The sequence below is a fragment of the Vicia villosa genome, unplaced genomic scaffold (assembly GCF_029867415.1).
Source record: "Vicia villosa cultivar HV-30 ecotype Madison, WI unplaced genomic scaffold, Vvil1.0 ctg.000628F_1_1_3, whole genome shotgun sequence".
Classification (NCBI taxonomy): domain Eukaryota; kingdom Viridiplantae; phylum Streptophyta; class Magnoliopsida; order Fabales; family Fabaceae; genus Vicia; species Vicia villosa.
The window spans coordinates 174,749-196,302 of NW_026705284.1; the positions used below are offsets into that span (position 1 = coordinate 174,749).

Here is a 21,554-nt window from a genome sequence, read left to right on the forward strand (position 1 = left end):
CGTTTTCAAAAATTGAAAACCGGAACTCCAAGCTATAGGATGTCCGGTTGTTTTTTTTCAAAAAAATTCAAAACCGGAACACCCAGCCTTGGGATGTCCGGTTGATTTTTTCAAAATTTTCCAAAACCGGAACACCCAGCATTGTGATGTCCGGTTCGTAATTATCCAAAAAAAAGCACAAAAAACTTACTTCTGCGTTATCCGGTTGTGCAAAACAAACAGTAAAAGTAAAAAAAAAATTTAATAATTAAAAGTAAAAAGTAAAAATAAAAAATAGAAAAGGACAAAATTGGAATATTTTTAAAATTGTTGGGGTATTGGGATAATTGTTGGGGTACAGGGTATAATTTTCAGAAAGGAAATACATATTGTTTTCTTCTTTTATATCCTTATATCTAATCTTCTCACCCGTGAAAAACTATAATAAGCCAAAATGCCTCTAATATTGTACATCGTGATTATTTATATTAGGATTGAGATCCTTGCCTAAGACATCTCACTCCTGCGGCTACGAGTATCTGTTTGGGAATTGTGTATATCCCAATTATTTTATTGGTTGCGTTCAAGAATGGAACACGGACAAACCTACTCGATTTAATATGGGAGTGGGTCGGGTAGATCATAATGATCCTACTAAAAAATTAGACATTTTCCATCCTTATGTTTATGGCTAATTAGAGTCATTTATTACAGGGATCATGCACATTGAAGTATGATTCTCAATCATCATTAAGTAAGGGTGTTTGATATAATTAATTAGAATAAATATCTCACTTGGATCTTCCCATAAGATGGATCGAAAGAAGCACTATATATGGTAAAGAGCAACAGAGGACAACATCATCCATAATTTTATTTAGAAAAAAATATGCAACTCTGACGGACACCTCGCTAGTAAGTTTATTAATTTGTGTACCTTGCATGCACATTTGGTGTCCACTTTGGAGCTCGGTAAAACTAACTAGGGACACACACTTTTCTTACTACAGTAGTCTGACATTGTTTTGTGATGATTAAGTTTGATACTAGTAGCAACATTCGTCATCACAAAGATGCATGTGCCGCCATATTAGCAATATTTACAGGTATTAAGAAATTGTTTCATAAGAATGAGAGATTGCAAGGTAACGCGCAATACCTACAACAGTAACATGTGCAGCCTACAATAGATGATCAGGAGGATCCAATTGACCCCTAACCTTGTCAGTAGAAATTTGGGACGCGCGAGTTCTAAACAACTTCCAATCACCTCACTAGTAATGTTCGACGACAATAGTGATCCTCTAGAACACATTATCACTATTAATACACAGATGAATATCATTGAGGCTGATGATTCCCTCAAATACAAGTTGATGGCAGACACGTTGAGGAAGGTAGCCCTCTGTTGGTACATGAGTCTCCCTAGGCTCTTCGTCACCAGCTATTAGGACTTGACGAGGAAAATGATACACCATTTTTTGGACACAAGGTAAAGAAAGGTGTTCACTACAAGCCTTTTTAAAGTCTGTGAATAGTACTCCGAATCAATAGAGGAATACTTAGTCTGCTTCAATGGAGAAACCATCTAGATCGTCCGTCTCGACTAGAAAATGTTCGCAAAGCTTTACAAAATGGCCTCAAGGCTAGACATATCGATGATTCTTTGGCACATAAATGAGTCTTTGGTATGAAACCATGAAGGCGGTGACTGGTGGGACGACAAAAATGTAATTAAGCCTAATAGTTTTATAAAAATTAATTTTGAGGTTTCTCTTCCCACCCTTAATGGTGAATAGTCACCCTTATGAAACCCGAAATTGCCATTTGCGTAGTCTGAAAATTAACTCTTGCATACCCCTAATACACACCAAAACACTTCGTAAGTAAGTGACCCTTATTTTGCCAACGAATTGATGGAAGGGTGAGTCAAGAAGTTAACTTTTGGACGCCCTTAATACATATCAAAATACTTCATAAGTGAGTCACCCCCTATTTGCCAAAAGATTGATAGAATGGTGAGTTTGAAAGTTAAATTTCAAACTAACCCCTAGACACATTTTATACTCACGATATTGTGCTTAATTTACAACTCAGTAGAAAATTCGGATGTTAAGTTTTGAACTATCACTCATGATAATAAGTTTTCCCTGTGGGCAGTAAGTTTGTCTTAAATTTGACATATTTTAATAAACCTTATACATGATTGTTAAAATAGTGAGTTATCTAAGAGAATTTATAGAAAAACATCCAGAACGGTAACAACAAGATTTAGCATGTTGGACTTTTGAGGCACAAGCAGCAGAAGACCCATAATTTCGGGAAGACAATATTGAAGACACGTGAACCCGAAAAGACGATGCTTCTACGTCAAATAGAGTGATGTCAACGGTTGGACAAGAGGGTATAGTTTTTTCCTCATAACAAAAGTATGTTGAATCACTTTCCCATGTATCAATCTTTCTTGATTGCGAAACATTTTACCTAAAAAAATATAAAAATCATCATAATAAAAAAGTCAAATCCAAAAAAATAGGCAAAATCAAACAACTATACATATCATGAAAATGCATAATTGATTGCATTTTAAATGTTCTGAAGTTTAAATTTTGAATTTTTAACATTATTGACTTTCACTATAGAACAGTATTGATTTTCACTATGATTGATGAGCACCACTAAGGGTGCAAAGAGTAATGTCCATTAATTTTATGCATTGATGTATTCATACATACAATACTAGTTATATGATACAAATATTTAATGGTGTACTAGTTTTTATAGTGTCGGTCGATCCCAATTATTGGGTGGAAATTGACTAAAACCCAATAGCTCATATATGCCTTTGCTTCCCTCAGAAGTAATGCCTTGTATTATACTAGTAGAGAATCAAATAGCATACTCAATATTTTATCATGAACTCAAAACGCTTAAAGAGCAACACATTTTCTTACAACTCAATAATTGTATATTTTGTAGATAAGATTCACAATCAGTCCTAGGAAATCCGAATTATTTATGTCAGTTAAAATTTCATACAATCAAATCTGAATCATTTGATTTCCATCAGCACCGACAACATAACATAAAATATGCAAAACCTAACCATAAAAACCATGGTTCTCTCAAAGGGAAATTCAATTTTCATTAACATATATAACATTCAATTTTCATCAACATACAAGTGATCAATACATGCACATTTGATTCAAGATTCTTCAAACCCTAACAGTTAACCTAACCAACCCAAATTAATGTCCTAATTAGAAATTAGAAACAGTGTTTAAGCCCCATGCCATGTTTGCCACGAACACAACCAGGGCTCACAAAAAGATAAGGAGACCTCTTGGAATTGTTCATCTTAGATGAAACCCTTTTTCCCAATTTCCTCATTCTCTGTCTTCCCAACTTGTTCCCTATATCCCATGGAACAAGCTCATCATCCAAATCATCTTCATCGTCATCATCCTCATCATCATCATCACCAACATCATGGTTAACCTTAACCTGTTCCTCACTGAACCCATCATCGAGATGAAGAAGACCATGGTTTATTCCTTCAACTGAGTCACCGATTGGAGAAGAAACAGCCCAAGAAACGAAAGATTCCCCGTCAACATCATCGACCATCTCTTCTTCTTCTTCAGCGTCAACGACATCGACAAGTTCCCATTGAAGAAGAGATTCATCGTTTACCTTCAAGAATTGAACTTGTTCGAGGATGAGAAACTGCATCGATGAAGAGGTTGTTGAAGATTGGTTTTCCATTTTCACGCTAAAAAAAACTTCTTTTTCTGTTCTTCTTGTGCTGGTAACGTTGGTGTGTGGTGTCTACGGTTTGGTTTGTGATTGTGTTGTTGTGGTGTGTGTCTATAAAATATTAAATAAATGTTTATAAATAAATAAATTATAAATGTTAAAATAATAGGTTACTTGCGATGCACGATACGTGTCCTTAAGGAAAAACGTGACGACATTTTTCGCTACGTGTTTAAGCCAATAGATATAAGACACGTGTTATTATTCATTTTTGTTTTGTTCGGTTGGGTTGGTGCAGTTCTTGCTGCTTAGGCTACAGTTTTTTGTTCCCAAAAAAAGTTAACTACAATCAAGACTTTGAAAATTATTCCTTAAATTTTCTTTGTGCTGGAAAATATTTTTAATATTTTTATATTATCTTTTTTTTTAAGCGTTTTTTATATTGTCAATCGATAATCATATATCTAATTAAACTATATTTTTCATATAAAAAATAATTTAATAACATTTCTATGATAGTGTAAAATTATTTTACACGCCCTACTCTTTTAAGTTATTATACTCATATTCTTTTCCTTCCCTGTTTTTTTTTTTTTTGGATTAAAAGAAAAAAATGAATGACTCGCATTTTAGTATAGTTTGAATATGAAAATATTTTATATGAAATTCAACTTTAATTTGAGTTAATATTTTCTTCCTTAAATAAATATTTATTTAAATATGTATTATCTATTAGACCAATAACAAAAATTAATAATATTAAATCTACTTAATTTTATTGGAAAAGTTGATTTAATTTAATTTATTATTCCTATAAAATCGACAACTCATTTTAATAAAGAAAAAAGAAAAAAAAGGTTAATAAACAATTTCATTGTTTTGTAGAAATTAGGAATGACAACGGGTCGGGTGTGAGTTTCACACTACCCAAATTCGCATTCGAAATCGGCATCCAAACCCAAACTGAAATGTTATTCGAGTTGCAAAATAACACCCAAGCACACACCCGTTGGGTTCAGTTTTTTCACCCAAACCCGAACCCGCAGCAAATATCGGGTGCGGATTTCACACTACCCAAACCCGCATCATAAATATCGGCGACAGCCGAACCCAAACTCAAACCCAAACCCAGTCAACTCGGGTTTTTATCCGTTGACTCGGGTTCGGGTGCGGGTGGGTCCCGCGGGTTTGGTTCTGCTTGCCATCTCTAGTAGAAATAAAGGAAACTTTGAATCATTAAAAAGAGAAAATAAAATATGAACCATCAATTAACGAAAGATGTACATTCCATTAAATTCTTCTTTTATTTTTAAAACATATATCACATGATAAATGTTCTTGTAGAACACTTTTGATTACCTCCCAGAATCCGGTGAGGTCACACAAGAGTTTGTGATGAATAACTATAGGGATTTGAGCAACACAACTGATGCGAACTCAAGAAAATATGTATCTTTCTTATCCCTCAGTTGGGAGCTCTATTTATAGTTGTTGGAGACATTATTGCTCTCATTGATGGAGGAACCTTGGATTCCCTCCTTAATGAGCGAACTACCGTAACTCCCGCAATTTTGGTATTTTAAAGAACTGTAACTTTCATAACGGTGAAGACCTTCATCGTGAAGGCGACAATTACAGATATCCTGGGTTGATGACGTTGGGTTCTTGGTTCCTACGTTCGCCGAGCTCTAGGGACTACTGGGCTTGGCTAAGTGTTCGAGCCCGCTTGTGGAATCCTTTAGTGCTGATGGGTGATACCGGACTGATACCTTATTTTGAGTATACCATATCCTTTTGTTTTGGGGCGGCTTTCCTGGTCGAATCAATCATTCCAAATATGTACAATAAATATAATGATTTTGATGAATTGTATGTGTAATATTATTTTACGCTGTCTGTTTATGTTGAGTTTGACTCATAAGTAATGTCAAGCAGAAAAGGGTCGTGGCCGCTTGGGTCAATTGTTTGTTGGGGGACGACTGATACGACTTAGAGGTATTATTGTAATCTAGATCATTAGTATCCCTATATATGCTTGTAACACTGGAACCCTAATGTGCAGAATCCATAACGAATCAATAAGATAAAACTATAACTGCTCTATAGTCGCATACGTAAACAATTTGACTGAACTGCGTGAACAAAGTTTATGTGTAATTTTGTCCACTCTTATTTGTATTCATGTTTCTGCTCTAACAATTGGTATTAGATGATACTTAATCCTGGAGGTACAAAATTCGAAGTGACTCGGTTCAAAGGAGTGGGCAATTTGAGATTATGGGAAATGAGGGTTTAGGATTTGTAGGCTCAACAAGGTTTACAAAATGCTCTTTCTGATGAGAAACCGACAGGCATCACAACCATTGATTGAAATGAGATGAAGGGGACGGTCGCAGGTTTGATAAGACTGCATTTTTTATGACGCGGTGAATCATATTCTAGATTTCACCACTCCAAATAATGTCACAGATAAATTAGAAAATCAATACATGTCCAAGACGCTCATGAACAAATTGTTCGCTAAGCAGTGTCTCTATAGCCCGAAGAAAGATGCGAGAATGAGGCAGTTTACAAGCTCGTGTCAACGCTTTCAACAAAATCCTCGTTGATTTGACACGACTTAGCATGAAGGTTGACGATGAGCATAAATCCATTATTTTTCTATGATCTTTACTAAGCTTTTATGATCACTTGGTGAGCACTATCACATACGAAAATGAATCAATTCGTTGGATTCTATTTCTTTTACCCTTTTGCAACACGCCCAAAGTTGCAAAGTGTAAAGGAAGGTGGAGGAAGTTTAGGTGAAGGTTTGTTTGTGAAGGGAGTTTAAGACATTGACAAAGGCAAGGGTAGGACAATGGATTCTAGAAATAAAAATAGGTTCAAGTCCAAGGACATAAAAATGGAGAGTGTTATGGTTGCAAGGAAATTGGCCAAACAAGTCAGGCAACAGTAATTCAACAAATATAGTTATGTCTAATGGTTCCTGCAGTGAAGAGGATTTGCTTTGTGTTTAATTTCCAAATTGCCCTGATGGATGGATCCTTGATTCAGGGTGCCCCTACTATATGACACCGCATCAGGAGTGGTTCAACTCTTTTAAATCATATGAGTTTGGTTTTGTCTATTTAGGTGATGATAGAATTTGTACCATCATTGGAAATAGGCAAATTAAAATTGCTTTGGATGATGGTGGCATGTACTGAGTGAGGTGCATTATGTTTCATAATTGAGGAAGATTTTAATTTCTCTTGGTACTCTTCAAGCAAATGGCTATTCATTCCATTCATATGGAGATAAAGATATCACAAGGGTTAGAGGGTTCAATGATAGTGAAGAGAGCAACAAGGATTGCAGGTAACATTTATAAGTTGTTAGGGAACACGATTATAAGTTATGTAGTATTTGTTGAAACTGATAATGATGCAACCAAACTGTGTCACATGCGCTTGGGTCATCTCAGTGAATGTGGGATGATGAAACTACATAAGAGAAATTTTTGAAGGGTGTTCGGAGTTGCAAAATTGGATTGTGCAAGTATCATGCTCTTAAGAAATAATGTAGAAATCGTCTCAAGATCGGGCAACATAAGACCAATAGAATCTTAGACTCTGTTTATTCCAATGATTGGGGGCCTACAAAAGAGGCCTTCATTGGAGGTTTTAGGTACTTTGTGACATTCACAAATGATTTTTCTCGTAAGGTATGGGTTTCTTTTATGAAATATAAATCTCAGGTATTTGCCAAGTTCAAACTATAAAAGGCAGAGGTTAAGAATTAGACAGGGATAAAAATAAAGTATTTGTTGTTTGATAATGGAACATAATATATTGACAAGAAGTTCATGCATTTTTGTGAGGAAAATGGATTCCAGAGGTATTTTTTATGAGGCAGACACCACAATAGAATGGTGTTGCAGAAAGGAAGAACAAGACTTTGACGAAGAAGGCAAGGTACCTTCAGTTGAATGATGGTTTTCAAAAGGTTTCTGGGCAACAACACTTAATATGTCATGTTATCTAGTCAACATATCACCACGAGCTTTATTGGATGGAAAATTTGCAAAAGAGGCGAGGATAGGTAATCCTATTGATATGAAAAATTTGAGGATTTTTGGGTGTCCAACATATGTGCATATTTCTTATGAGGATCGATCTAAACTTGACCCCAAGTTAAAAACAATGCATCTTTATTGGCTACAATAAAGGTGTGAAAGGGTACGAGTCGTGGGATCTAGTTAAGAGGAAGGTAGTTGTCAACAGAGATGTTACATGTAACGAGCAGACGATGTTGAAATAGTCAGATGTGATAGTTGTGCCATATACTGAGGTAGAAAATTCCAGTCAAGACAAGATTCAGGTGGACATTTAGGATCCACTAGTGAGTCCAAGGAAAATTGTAGCCCAACAATAGGATGAACCAGTCTCGTATTCAGATGGAGTGCATGATTCAGGCCGAGTAAAATACTATACATTTGTACACAATATAGAGTCCTATCTTATTACACCTCAAGTGAGATATAGGTTAGAAAACATAGCAGCAGATGCTCTTCTTACCAATTCAGGAGACCCTTATACTTTTCGAGAGGTTATGGAAAGCCAGGAGAAAGATAAGATTATGTGTGTTGTGGCGGGGGAGATGAAATCCTTAAAAAAGAATGAGATATAAGATATTGTTCAACTGCCACATGAAAAGATAATCATTAATTGCAAGTGGGTGTACAAGAAAAAGTCAGCAGTAACAAAAAAAAGAAAGGGAAAAGTTCAAGGCTCGCCTAGTTGCAAAAGGGTATTCACTATAAAAAGGGATTAATTATAATGATATTTTTGGTCTGGTGGTTAGACACACTTCTATGGAGGTAATATTTACCCTGATAGCCAGCATGGATATGCATTCAGGGAAGATGGATGTGAAAACAACTTTCCTCTATGGTAATCTAGAAGAGAAAATCTACATGGAGCAGTTAAATGAATTCACTGATATTGGACATGGAAAATTTGTTAGCATTGTATGGCTTGAAGCAATCTCCAAGACAGTGGTACAGGCACTTTGATTCATACATGCTCTTGATTGGCTATGTAAGGTGTGACTATGATTGATGTTTTTATGGGAGGAACTTTGATGACGACTCTTTTATTTTCTTGTTACTTTATATTGATGATATGTTTATTACTGTCAACCATTTGCATGATCTAAATCAGTTGAGGAACACTTTGGGTAAGGAGTTAATAAATTATGGTTGTCACAAAGAAGATTCTTGGAATGAAAATTCATAGGTATAGAGGAGGTAATAAATTATGGTTGTCTCTGTAACACCCCTTACTAACCCCGCGGCAATTTAAATAAATATTCAGAGTACATGAAATAAGGGTGTCACAATTCATAAAAAAATAAACATTATTCAGTCATGTCATGCATTCACTGAGGTAATCATCATAATCAAAACGTTTCATGTTAACACAGCGGATATTAATTCAAACGGACTAAGTTTAACATCTTTAAAACTTATCCTTCCAAACATCAAAACATAACTAGAGTCAAAATCATAAACTCTAAACAATCGCGTCCCCAGTGTTACAACTACCAGAGCATGACACCTGACGCTAACTAAAAACACTGACTCATGAGCTAATCCTCACCGAGTCGAACAACCGCTATCCTCAATCTGAAAATGACAACATGTAAGGGTGAGTCTCGTCATAATTAACAAATGTTATAAGGTTATAAAGCAATAACACATCACAGTTGCATCATTCACCCAATTATTTCATAAACAGACATTCAAAACCAGTCAAACAACAATCAACACATCATCAACATTTACAACACTGGAATACATCCAATCGTGTTATAAATTATGCATATGTATGAACTGACACTATGCGTGTGGTACCAACATCATCAAATGGGAATAACCCATGACCGATCCAACGTCATCAAGATACGGCCCTGCCAACACAGATTCCACACAATGGGAATCATGCCCTTCACTGATCCAACACGCCCTTATGGATACAGTATCATCAATGAACATGAATGAATGCAAAATATACAACATACTTATACCATCATCATCATCATCATCATCAACAATATCATCATCATCATCAAGTATGTTCATATATATTAACATAATTCAATCACAATTCCATCATCATCATATAGAAAACATACACGTATTTACACCAATCATCATCCTCAATAAGAAATAGCATACATGTATTTTCATCATTCTAAAACCAATCAATCATCATCATATAGATTATTCTATAAGGTTCATTTAGCTCGAAACGACACATCAAACGGACTAACAGTTAAAAAGTTATGCATCGTTAAACTTTTAAAAAAAAATCCCAAACATCAACAGCACACGGCGCCAGCTTGGTTCGCGGCGCGAACTGAGCGTTCCAAAAATCCTTGGCTCTCTGCCAAGCTATTCGCGGCACAAACACCTGTACGCGACGCGAAACGAGAAAAAGTTACGCCTTCGCGGCGCCAACACGAGTACGCGGCGCGACCTGTGCGTATCACAACTTCCTGCCATTCTGTCCACCCGTTCGCGGCGCCAACCCTATGCACGCGGCGCGAACCGGCGATTTCAGAAGCCCTAACCTGCAGAAAACAGCATTCTACACATTCCAAACTCACCCAATTCATACCAATACGAACCTAGGGAAGTGGAATGCACAAACAACACAAATACACCTCATAATACATCAATCACGCATCAATTGAGACCATAACAACATAGATATCATGGATTCAAACATAGGGATCAAACATCATACAATTTGACTCAATCCCTAAATCTATCATATGACTCAATCGACCCGAATTCTACATCTATTCAGAATTATCAACCCCTAACCCGATAATAGATGATAATCAGACAAGTCCCCCCTTACCTTAGACAAATTTCTTGGTTCTTGGTCTCTCCCTCTACCATTCTCCTTCACGTTCCTCGTTCCCAACTTCTGTTCTTCCACGTTCTTTCTTTTCCCCAATTCTTTTATTATTTTATGAAAAATAATAATATTAAGGTTAGTAAAACTTTACTATATCACACCCCTTCTTTACTATTTCCTTACAATGGCCCAAATGTCATAAACCTTTATTTTCCATAAAATTCTTAATAATTCTAATTATTAATTCAATATTCCAAATTAAATTAATATTAAAATTATACGGGCGTTACAACTCTCCCCCACTAAAGGAGTTTTCGTCCTCGAAAACATACCTCAAGCAAAGAGTTCCGGATACGAATCCTTCATCTGACTCTCTAGCTCCCAGGTAACGTTTCCATCAGCTGGTCCTCCCCAAGCTACTCTGACTAAAGCTATTTCTTTGCCCCGCAATTGCTTCAGTCTTCTATCTTCAATCCTCACAGGCAACGTTTCAACCGTTAAGTTGTCTTTAACCTGTACATCATCCACTTGGATCACGTGGGACGGATCCGAAATGTATTTCCTCAATCGAGACACATGAAATACATCATGCAAGTTGGCAAGCATCGGCGGTAATGCAATACGATATGCCACTTCTCCCACTCTTTCAGAAATTTGAAATGGTCCAATAAATCACGGAGTCAACTTCTTTGACTTCAAAGCTCGACCAATACCCGTCATAGGAGTAACCTTCATAAACACATGATCTCCCTCTTGAAACTCAAGTGTCTTCCTTCTTTTATCATAATAACTCTTCTGACGACTCTGAGAAGCTTTCATCTTCTCTTGAATCATCTTAATCTTCTCCGTAGTCTGTTGTACAATTTCTGGTCCAATCACAGCACTCTCACCAGCTTCGTACCAACACAATGGAGTTCTACATCTCCTACCATACGATGCCTCAAACGGAGCCATACCTATACTCGAATGAAAACTGTTGTTGTAGGTAAATTCAATCAAAGGCGGATAACTATCCCAAACACCTCCTTTTTCTAACACACAAGCACATAACAAATCTTCTAACGACTGAATTATCCTCTCAGTCTGTCCATCCGTCTGCGGATGATAAGCAGAACTCAACCCCAACTTAGTACCCAAAGCCTTCTGCAAACCTTCCCAGAACTTAGACGTAAATCTCGGATCTCTGTCTGACACGATACTCGAAGGAATACCATGCAGACTCACTATCTTCTCAATATATAATTGAGCCAACTTTTCCATTGGATAATCCATTCTTACCGGTATAAAATGTGCAGACTTCGTCAATTTGTCCACTACGACCCAGATAGCTTCACAATTCTTAACAGTCCTCGGCAGACCTGAAACAAAATCCATCGATATGCTATCCCATTTCCACTCAGGAATAAACATCGGTTGCATAAATCCAGATGGCTTCTGATGTTCAACCTTTGACTTCTGACAAGTCAAACAAGAATACACAAACTCAACAATTTCTTTCTTCATTCCAGGCCACCAAAACAACTTTCTCAAATCATGATACATCTTGGTAGCACCAGGATGAATACTTAATCCACTACGGTGTCCTTCTTCCAAAATACGTCTTCGAAGTTCCACAATATCAGGAACACAAACTCGGTCACCAAACCTCAGTATACCATTCTCGTCAACTCTGAATTCACCGCCCTTGTCTTGGTTAATCAAAGTCAACTTGTCGACTAATTCGACACCAGCTTTCTGACCCTCTTTGATCTCTTCAATAATACCACTGGTCAGCTTCAGCATATCCAACTTAACACTAGTAGGAGTACCTTCACATACCAAACTCAAGTCTCTGAATTGTTCAATCAAATACCATTCCTTCACCATTAGCATAGACATATGCAAAGTCTTCCTACTCAATGCATCAGCAACGACGTTGGCCTTACCCGGATGGTAATTCAAACCAAAATCATAATCTTTGAGGAATTCTAGCCACCTTCTCTGCCTCATATTCAACTCTTTCTGATCAAAGAGATACGTCAGGCTCTTATGATCACTGAATACTTCAAATCTCGAACCATACAGATAGTGTCGCCACAACTTCAAAACAAACACCACAGCTGCCAACTCCAAATCATGAGTCGGATAATTCCTTTCATGCACTTTGAGTTGTCTCGACGCATAAGCGACTACTTGTTGACTCTGCATCAATACACCACCTAAACCCATCAGTGATGCATCACAATAAACCACAAATGATTCTGTCGGATTCGGCAAAATCAAAATAGGAGCACTAGTCAACCTCTTCTTCAGTTCTTGGAATCCTTCTTCACATTCCAAATCCCAAATAAAGGCCTGACCCTTCCTGGTTAATTTAGTTAACGACAATGTTAACTTTGAAAATCCTTCAATGAACTTCCTGTAATAACCTGCAAGACCAAGAAAACTACGGATTTCAGAAACTGACTTCGGAGCTTCCCACTGAGATACAACCTCTATCTTCGTAAGATCAACAACAATATCATTCTTAGAAATTATATGTCCAAGAAAATTGACCTCTTCTAACCAAAATTCACACTTCGACAGTTTGGCAAAAAGTTGCTTCTCTTTTAACAACTCCAACACATTTCTGAGATGTTCCGCATGTTCTTCCTCACTCTTAGAATATATTAGGATATCATCTATAAACACCACCACGAACTTATCGAGATAAGGATGGAATATCCTATTCATATACTCCATAAATACACCAGGTGCATTAGTAACCCGAACGGCATTACCGAATACTCATAATGCCCATACCTTGCTCTGAAAGCAGTCTTCTGAATATCATCGTCTTTCACACGAATCTGGTGATACCCAGACCTCAGATCAATCTTACTAAACACACGTGCTCCAACCAGCTGATCCATCAAATCATCAATCCTCGGCAAGGGATATTGATTCTTAATAGTAACCTTGTTCAATTGTCTGTAATCCACACACAACCTCATTGAACCCTCTTTCTTCTTCACTAGCAACACAGGTGCACCCCACTGAGAAACACTAGGACGAATGAACTTCTTCTCAAGTAATTCTTCCAACTGCTTCTTCAGTTCAGCCAACTCAGACGGCGACATACGATACGGAGCCATCGATACTGGGCTAGTTCCCGAAATCAATTCAATGGAAAACTCTACTTCTCTTTTTGGTGGTAATTCATTCACTTCTTCCGGAAAAACTTCTGGAAAATCACATACCAATGGTAGTTCACCACTTACTACCCTTTCCTTCGAATTTGCCAATGCAAATAACATAAACACCGTTGCACCATTCTTGATAGCTTCATCCACTTGTCTAGCTGTCATCTCCAGATCATCAGAATTAACTCCTTCAGGAAAGATTACTGTCTTCGAAAAACAGTTGATGTGAACACGGTTAAATTCTAACCACTTCATCCCCAGGATTACATCGAGTTGTTTCAACGGAAGGCACACTAAATCCATCCCGAATTCTCTACCAAAAATGTCAACCAGACAATTCAAGCATGCAGACGAAGTAGTTACTGAACCCGACGCTGGAGTATCAATAACCATACTTCCATTTATTTCAGATATTTCCAAATTCAACCTCCTAGCACAATCCAAAGAAATAAAAGAATGAGTTACTCCAGTATCAATAATCGCAACTAAATGTGTGCCATGAATAAAACACGTACCTTTAATTAGTCTATCCTCCGGAGTAGTCTCTGATCCAGACAAAGCAAAAACCTTTCCTCCAGCTTGATTCTTTTTCGATTTAGGACACTGTGGGCTGATGTGACCCTCTTCACCACAATTGTAACAAGTCACAATCTTCTTCTTACAATCAGCGACAACATGGCCCACTTCTTTACACTTGAAGCACTTCTTCTGGTTCAACTTGCACTCATTCCTACGGTGCCCGACCTCACCACAATTATAACACCTGACAAAAGCACTGGAGTCTCCCCCACTAGGCTTCTTCCAACCACCAGTCTTTGGATTACCTTTACCATATGGCTTACCCTTATCCATAGGCTTCTTCCCTTTTCTGTCAACTAACTCGCGAGAGTGAGATGATTTTAGCTTGAGATTATCTTCCTCGAAGGTCCTACTACAGTCCACCAAGTCCATAAATCTCCGGATCCTCTGATATCCGATACCCTGCTTAATCTCATCACGGAGACCGTTCTCGAACTTGACGCATTTCGAGAATTCACTAGCTTCATCATTGTTGTAGTGAACGTAGTACTTCGCCAACTCAACGAACTTCGAAGCATACTCTGGCACTGTCATGCTACCTTGAACTAGTTCTAGAAATTCAATTTCCTTTCGACCTCTTACGTCTTTAGGAAAGTACCTTCTCAAAAATTCCCTCTTGAACACAGCCCAAGAAATAGCCACACCATCAGCTTTCAGTTCAGTCCTGGTAGTTGTCATACCCCAAATTTGTCCTACCCCTAACTTATTTTAACTGGCTTAGACTTCTCATTTCATAGTCTCATGTACATACCTCCCATTAGGTCATATAACGCATCATGCATCACTAATCAATAAGGCACCTGAGACATTGGATCAATGGTCATGGAAAGATCTAGGGTTCCACAGCGAGTAAGGTTTCTACACTATGCAAATTTGTTCAACTGAGGTTTTCCAGGTCTACTCTGTGTGCTTGGGATTATCAGCTGAATCTAGAGGTGTGGTATTAAGATCATCAGGGATTTTCACTCAGCATTTGGGTTGGGTTCATCAATTAAGGAGTGGATCAGGTTATCACTTAGGTTGCAAGCCACTTACTTGAATTTATATGCAAGAATTGGAGTTTCCATGTTATTTGGGCAGATCATCTCAACTTTGAAAACTAGATGATAAAGCGTTGATTTTGGTCAAAGTCAACTTGGAACGGTTGACTTTTTGACCAAAATCCAAATTAAACTTTCGAAGGTTTTCGTCTTATTTCATAATTCATCCAAAATCTTGCATGAAGTTCAAATGAATGAAGAGTTGGAATTCAATTTGTACAAATGGAGGGAGTTCTTTCCAAACATAAAATTGTTGAATTACATGGATGGTGTCACTTGAAACACAAGAAAAGTCATTACAAGAAAAGCCCATTACAAAAAGGCCAAATTACAATTCAACATTCAATGATGATTCAAAGTGAACCAAGTTTCTAAGTTCAGAACCATTGCAAAATCCATACAAAAAAGCCATTCTTTAATTCCATTACATACAAATCCATTACAAATTCCAAGTGCAAATGCAAAGGAGAAAGGTTATACAAAAGTGTATTAGACTCCTACTTCCTAAAGCTCATTGTTCCCACCATAGTTTACTTTCAAATGTCATCCAAAATTCATCTTCCTTGTGTCATCTTCATTCCACCAGGTCCTCACCATATGCGTCACCACCCCAAACTTCATGTAGTCTCCAATGCATCCAAATGCTGCAAGAACAACATGCTGCCAACACCCTGCATTAAACAAAAAAAGCACAACAATTCAAACAGCCAGCCAAATGCAAAACAAACAGGAGATTCAAACAAACTTGAATGGGTCAGTCTACTAATCATCCCTACATAATTGTGTTTAACCAAAACATTACATCATCCAATCATGATCTAAGTGGTCACTAACCAAACACTAATTTTACATTTAGCCAAACTTCACTCAATCAATCACTAACTATTACCAACAGCATCATAACAGTCCACATATAAACCAGCCCCCTAACAATAAAACCATACCATGTTTCAAGCCAAACTGTGAGTCCCATAAGCCGAATTCAACTCCGCGTCGCAACTGCAAACCTTCCAGTTCTGATCCGCTTCGGTAGCAAACCTGCATATAACAACAGAGGCAAAAATCAAGAAAACACGCAGTGTAAACAAAGCAGCCCCGCGGCCGTATCAACAACCATTGCATACACTCAGTCCTACATCTATTCAAAAGTAAACAATTCCAATTCAGCACCTCTATTCAAGTTCAAAGCGCCTCTATTCATAACAGGACCTCTATTTGACATTCATTTGCGTTTCGAATAACAATCCGGAGTTTCTAACAAGTAACTGCTAAGGCTGCTATTCAAACAAAAAAAGGAAAGAAATATCATTCAACCATACCCACCTTCATATTCTCGGCAGTGACAGCCCAGCCATTCAAATGCCACAATTCCAACAAGATTCTTCACTATCAAGCTTAGCCATGCCTTCATTCATCTTCAAGAGTCCATACATTAATCCAGACAGCCCTGCATCATTGAAATAATACTAGTTCAGCAAGATCGCCAACGCATAGTTCACAATACTAACTGACAGAAAAATCAGTGTAAAAGAAAGAGGGAAAATATATACGAGTGCTCAAGCTCATCATGGGGCATACTCAAATTAAAATGCTGCTTCTACTTGTTCAGACCACAGGGAGGAAAGTTCTACGTTCAGTGTTCTTTAACAACAAAACCTACACTAACAAACAGTGTCCTCCTACTAACTTCACCCCCTAACTGACTTCACTAACAGAAGCAGTCCACTGACTGAAGCTTCAGCCAACATTTTTACCAACAATCTTACACTAACTTTTCTACTTGATTCAAACTGACAGGTAAAGGTATTGTAGTTAGCAGGAAACCGATTTTTTAACTAGTAGTAACCTAACACAGTCAACAGTTTTTACACTAACAATCAAGTGATAACTCTACTAACTTGTAGCTAGAACTAACTTCAAACTACCTAAGTCTAGTAACTAACAGTTTTTAACAAACCTAACTAACTAACTCTCAACCACCTAACAGATTCATAACTAACCCAACCATCTCATAACTACCTTCTAGATTTCATAACTAACCTAACTAATTGTAACAGAAACTAACATAAAAATGAGAAGAGTAACAAACCTTCAGACCTTGGGATTTCTATATAACAGAGCCTCATCCACCATTTTCATCTCTCCACGATTCAGAATCCACACCATGTCATTCTCTCTTCACTTCACTCCCATTCTTCATCTTCACTACTTCTCCTCCCCCAATCTTCAACACTCTGCAACCTTTCTCAAATTCTTCATCATCTCCATCCAATCTTCACCATCACGTTAATTGCATCTTCAGGCTTCGTTAATCTTCATCTCCCTTCAACCACCAACCGTCCATCATCACTTCCAAAATTGCAGAAGAAAAGAGTTTGAAAACTGATAGAAGGAAGAAGAAAATCGTGACAAGGAATTTACCTCTAAACACCTTCAACCTGCACTCTGAACAGAAAATCGTGTTCTTCGTCTCAGACTCATAGCGACCTAAAATCTTCAAGAAAAGGTCTTCATCGTTCATCAGAAAATAGACAAAATTCCTCCAAGAGCTCATCATCGTCATCTTACATCGAACCACCGTTTCTGTGTCACCTCCAATCGCAACAGATCACCGCGAACATCACCACCACGCCTGAAGTGCCACCGGAGCGAATCCAAAGATGCTAGAGAAGGGAACAAAATCTGAGATGAAGAGCGGCGGTGCAGTGGTCGAGCTCCAGCGAATGGAAGAGTTGAGATCGAAGAAGCTGCCGCCGTCGTTCACGAGTGGGAGATATTGGTTTCTCGTTCTTGGTTCATGGTGGCGCGACGTTGAAGGTGTTACCGGAGAAGATCTTCAGTCGCCGCTTCCTCTTTGGTGTGAAGAGAGTCTCTCATGTGAGCTGAACGATCACAAACCCTTACCCTAACTCCTCTTTTAATTAATGTGTTTTTAATTAATTTGTTTAGGTTAATTGATTGAAATATTAGCGTTTAATCTGATCATTAAGATGAATAATATAATAGAGTGTGATTCAAAAATATAATAATCTGGATCATACACTATGGGCCTTCACGAAATGGCCAGTCACACCCCCCATTGGTCCGTAGCACTATTTTTGACATAGAAGAAAATCTGAGCAACAAAAAAAAACTGTTGACGGGCCTATCCTTGTTGGGTCTGCGCCTAAGGCACCACACTACACCACCGATTTCCACAGTTCACCCCTGGGCCCATTATTTCATGTTAATTCTAGCTTTTTCTGACATAATTGTGTTCTATTTTTTTAGATGTAAACATGATAAAAATCCCTTAACTTTTGTTAGATTTTCAGATAACAATAATATTTTGACTCATACATTTTGGTTAGATTTTTAAAAATATAAAATCATCCTTTTGTTAGATTGTAGGTAATTGTTGACGCATAAAAATCAATAATAAAATTTGTTAGTTTCAATTAGTTGATCTTAAGATTAATTTTAGCTTTAGAACTTTTCATTAAAAACACATAAAAAAAATGCCATAAAAAATAGTAGTTTTCTAGTTTAATTTTGCATTGATGCTTGAATTGTTTTGTGCTAGTTTCATGTTATTTTTGTATGATTTGTGTGTGACTTTGTTGCTTAGCTTTTGGCCATACTTTTGGCCTATTATATTGTTATACCGCTTGTATGCTCCTTTTAGAATCTATCCCATGTTAACATTAGGATTTAGACTTGTATAGACAACTTAGATTAAAATTTAGGATTAGTTCCCTATTGCATTCTTTTTTTCTTTCAACTCTTTAAAATACTTAATAAAAGGAAGATGCGAATCACATTAAGAAAGTGATAGAGAAATGAGTGGGATTCATTCCCTAATCTATTTCTCGATCGCTTAGTGGCATAGAAACGAGTGGGATTCATTCCCTAATCTGTTTCTCGGTCACTACTTAATGGGAGAGAAACGAGTGGGATTCGTTCCCTAATCTGTTTCTCAAACATTGATTAATGGGAGAGAAATGAGTGAGATTCATTCTCTAATCTGTTTCTCAAACATTACATAATGGGATGGAAGTGAGTGGGATTCATTCCCTAATCTGCTTCTCGATCATTATACATTTTATGTGATTCGAATCGTGAAGTAAACTTCCCTTAAAAAATACACAATCAAAAAACGCATGTAAAACACCTAACAATGGTTCAGACTAAAGCAAAGTAGAGAAAGTGGTGAGTGGCCCGGTATTGGGAACTGTTCACCACCCATCTATCCTAAAAGACACAAACCAAGCATTTCTTTTTCTTTTGCCTCGTTGGCACCTAAGGGCAATGTCATTTCCGTTCGTACGCATCGTAGGTCTTCCCTTATGCAAGAACGTGAACGTTGACTCCGCCCAATTAAAAAACACAAAAACAAACAGAAAATCTTTAGCCGAGCTACGGTAACTCTGATTCCTGAAAAGGATACGTAGGCAGCGGGGTAGGGCCCGTGCGAGTACAATTCTTTCTTTTCCCTACATTTTGCATTCATTTCGCATTTAGACATAGACATAGTACACACCCTTTAGATAGAAACAAACATAGGTGGATACCATCGAGTACGATGGGCGCGAGGGGTGCTAATACCTTCCCCTCGCGTAACCGACTCCCGTACCTAGATTCTCTGGTCGCAAGACCCTGTTCCTTCCTTTATTAGGTTTTCTGATATTCCTTTCCCTTATGGGATAAATATATTGGTGGCGACTCTGTTCATTTTTTCGCGAGCGTGCGACAGCTGGCGACTCTGCTGGGGATTACCTAAGCAAGTCGATCCTAGCCTTTGTTTGTTTCGTTTATTGGGTGTTTATTTATTTGTTTATGTTTACATTTTGTATATATATGCTTGCATATCATGTTTATTTCCTGCTTGCATGTCATATTTACTTTCTCGCATTCTGGACTATATTATGGGTCCCCGTGGGGACCACATATTTTCTCTGTTTGCAGGTTGGGTGGGATGTTCTATGAGGTAAAAGGCCCAATACCCAGGCCAGAGTGACACATAGGATACCTAGGATAGAGTGGATAGTCATGACGCCAACAGAATGTCAGGTTCTGTTGATTGCGATCATGAGACCCACGACCAGTCGAGGTTCAAATGAGATACCGTTGTTGGCATGTATTTGCGACAATGATGGTGTTTCAGGAGAACTGATAACGCTGGAAGCCATTGACCTACCTTGACCTAGATTCACCTGTGAGTGGGGTGGGATATACATGACAGGTACCGTTGGTGACTATTCTGTTCTGTTGATGACTATTGGTTTTCTTGGTATTCAAAAAGGTGTCGGACCTTTGATCCCATGACATTTGACCTGTATCAGTTATTCAGAGGATTGTACAGTGGTTACTAAGATTATATGGACGTTGATCCCATGCCTTTGTATTGCATAACATCATTGTTTTATCCACTCCATTTATGAAAGATCCTAAAGTCTATTTCCAAAAAAAAGGGGAGGAAAAAAAGGAAAAAGAAAAGAAAAGATACTCCATATAAAACAAAGCCTTGATTCCGAAAAAAAGAAAAAGCAAAAAAGAAAAGAAAAGATATTCTATACAAAAAAAAAAGAGAAGCTTTGATTCCAAAAAAGAAAAATGAAAGTGTGTGAAAAGACTTTAGGATCTCTCATAAATGAAACATGCATTCATACTATCATGCATTTCATGGTTCTATCAGAAGCTTGTGGGGGCCTTTTCTACTCAGACTTTGACATCAACAAGACAATTGGCTTCTTACCGCTATGTGCTCAAAAGTTAACATTGGAACAACTCTGTGGGGTTTTGACGGAGATGAGAACAGAAATGAGGACTAACATGAAACAATGTATGGAGGTTATTCAAGCCTTTTCTCTTTGACAAGAAGAATTGAGACAAGTTCCTCAGAGGCCAAATGCAAATGTTAATCTCACCCATGAGGAGGTCTTATGTATCAGAATGTTTGAAGCATAGTTGAGATTCCTATCACTCTTAAGGAGGAAACACATTATGAGAACAATTCGATCATTGAAGTCTTCAAGTTTCCGATTATTGAGATTGACAAAAGGTTCCACCTCTTGGAGGAAAGACTGAAAGCCATAAAAAGTCGTGACTCCACTGATTCAGATGTTGTTGGTTTGTGCCTGATGCCTGAT

At 37.6% G+C, this 21,554-nt stretch overlaps 1 protein-coding gene across 1 annotated transcript; it reads right to left on the reverse strand.

Annotated features, from left to right (window-relative positions):
• Positions 1-3,099: 3,099 nt before the first annotated feature.
• On the reverse strand, positions 3,100-3,842 carry LOC131629997 (nuclear polyadenylated RNA-binding protein 3-like). Its single transcript, XM_058900799.1, has one exon. The coding sequence runs from the start codon at positions 3,745-3,747 to the stop codon at positions 3,250-3,252; it is 498 nt and encodes a 165-aa protein (XP_058756782.1). The 5' UTR covers positions 3,748-3,842; the 3' UTR covers positions 3,100-3,249.
• Between the last annotated feature and the right edge of the window lie 17,712 nt (positions 3,843-21,554).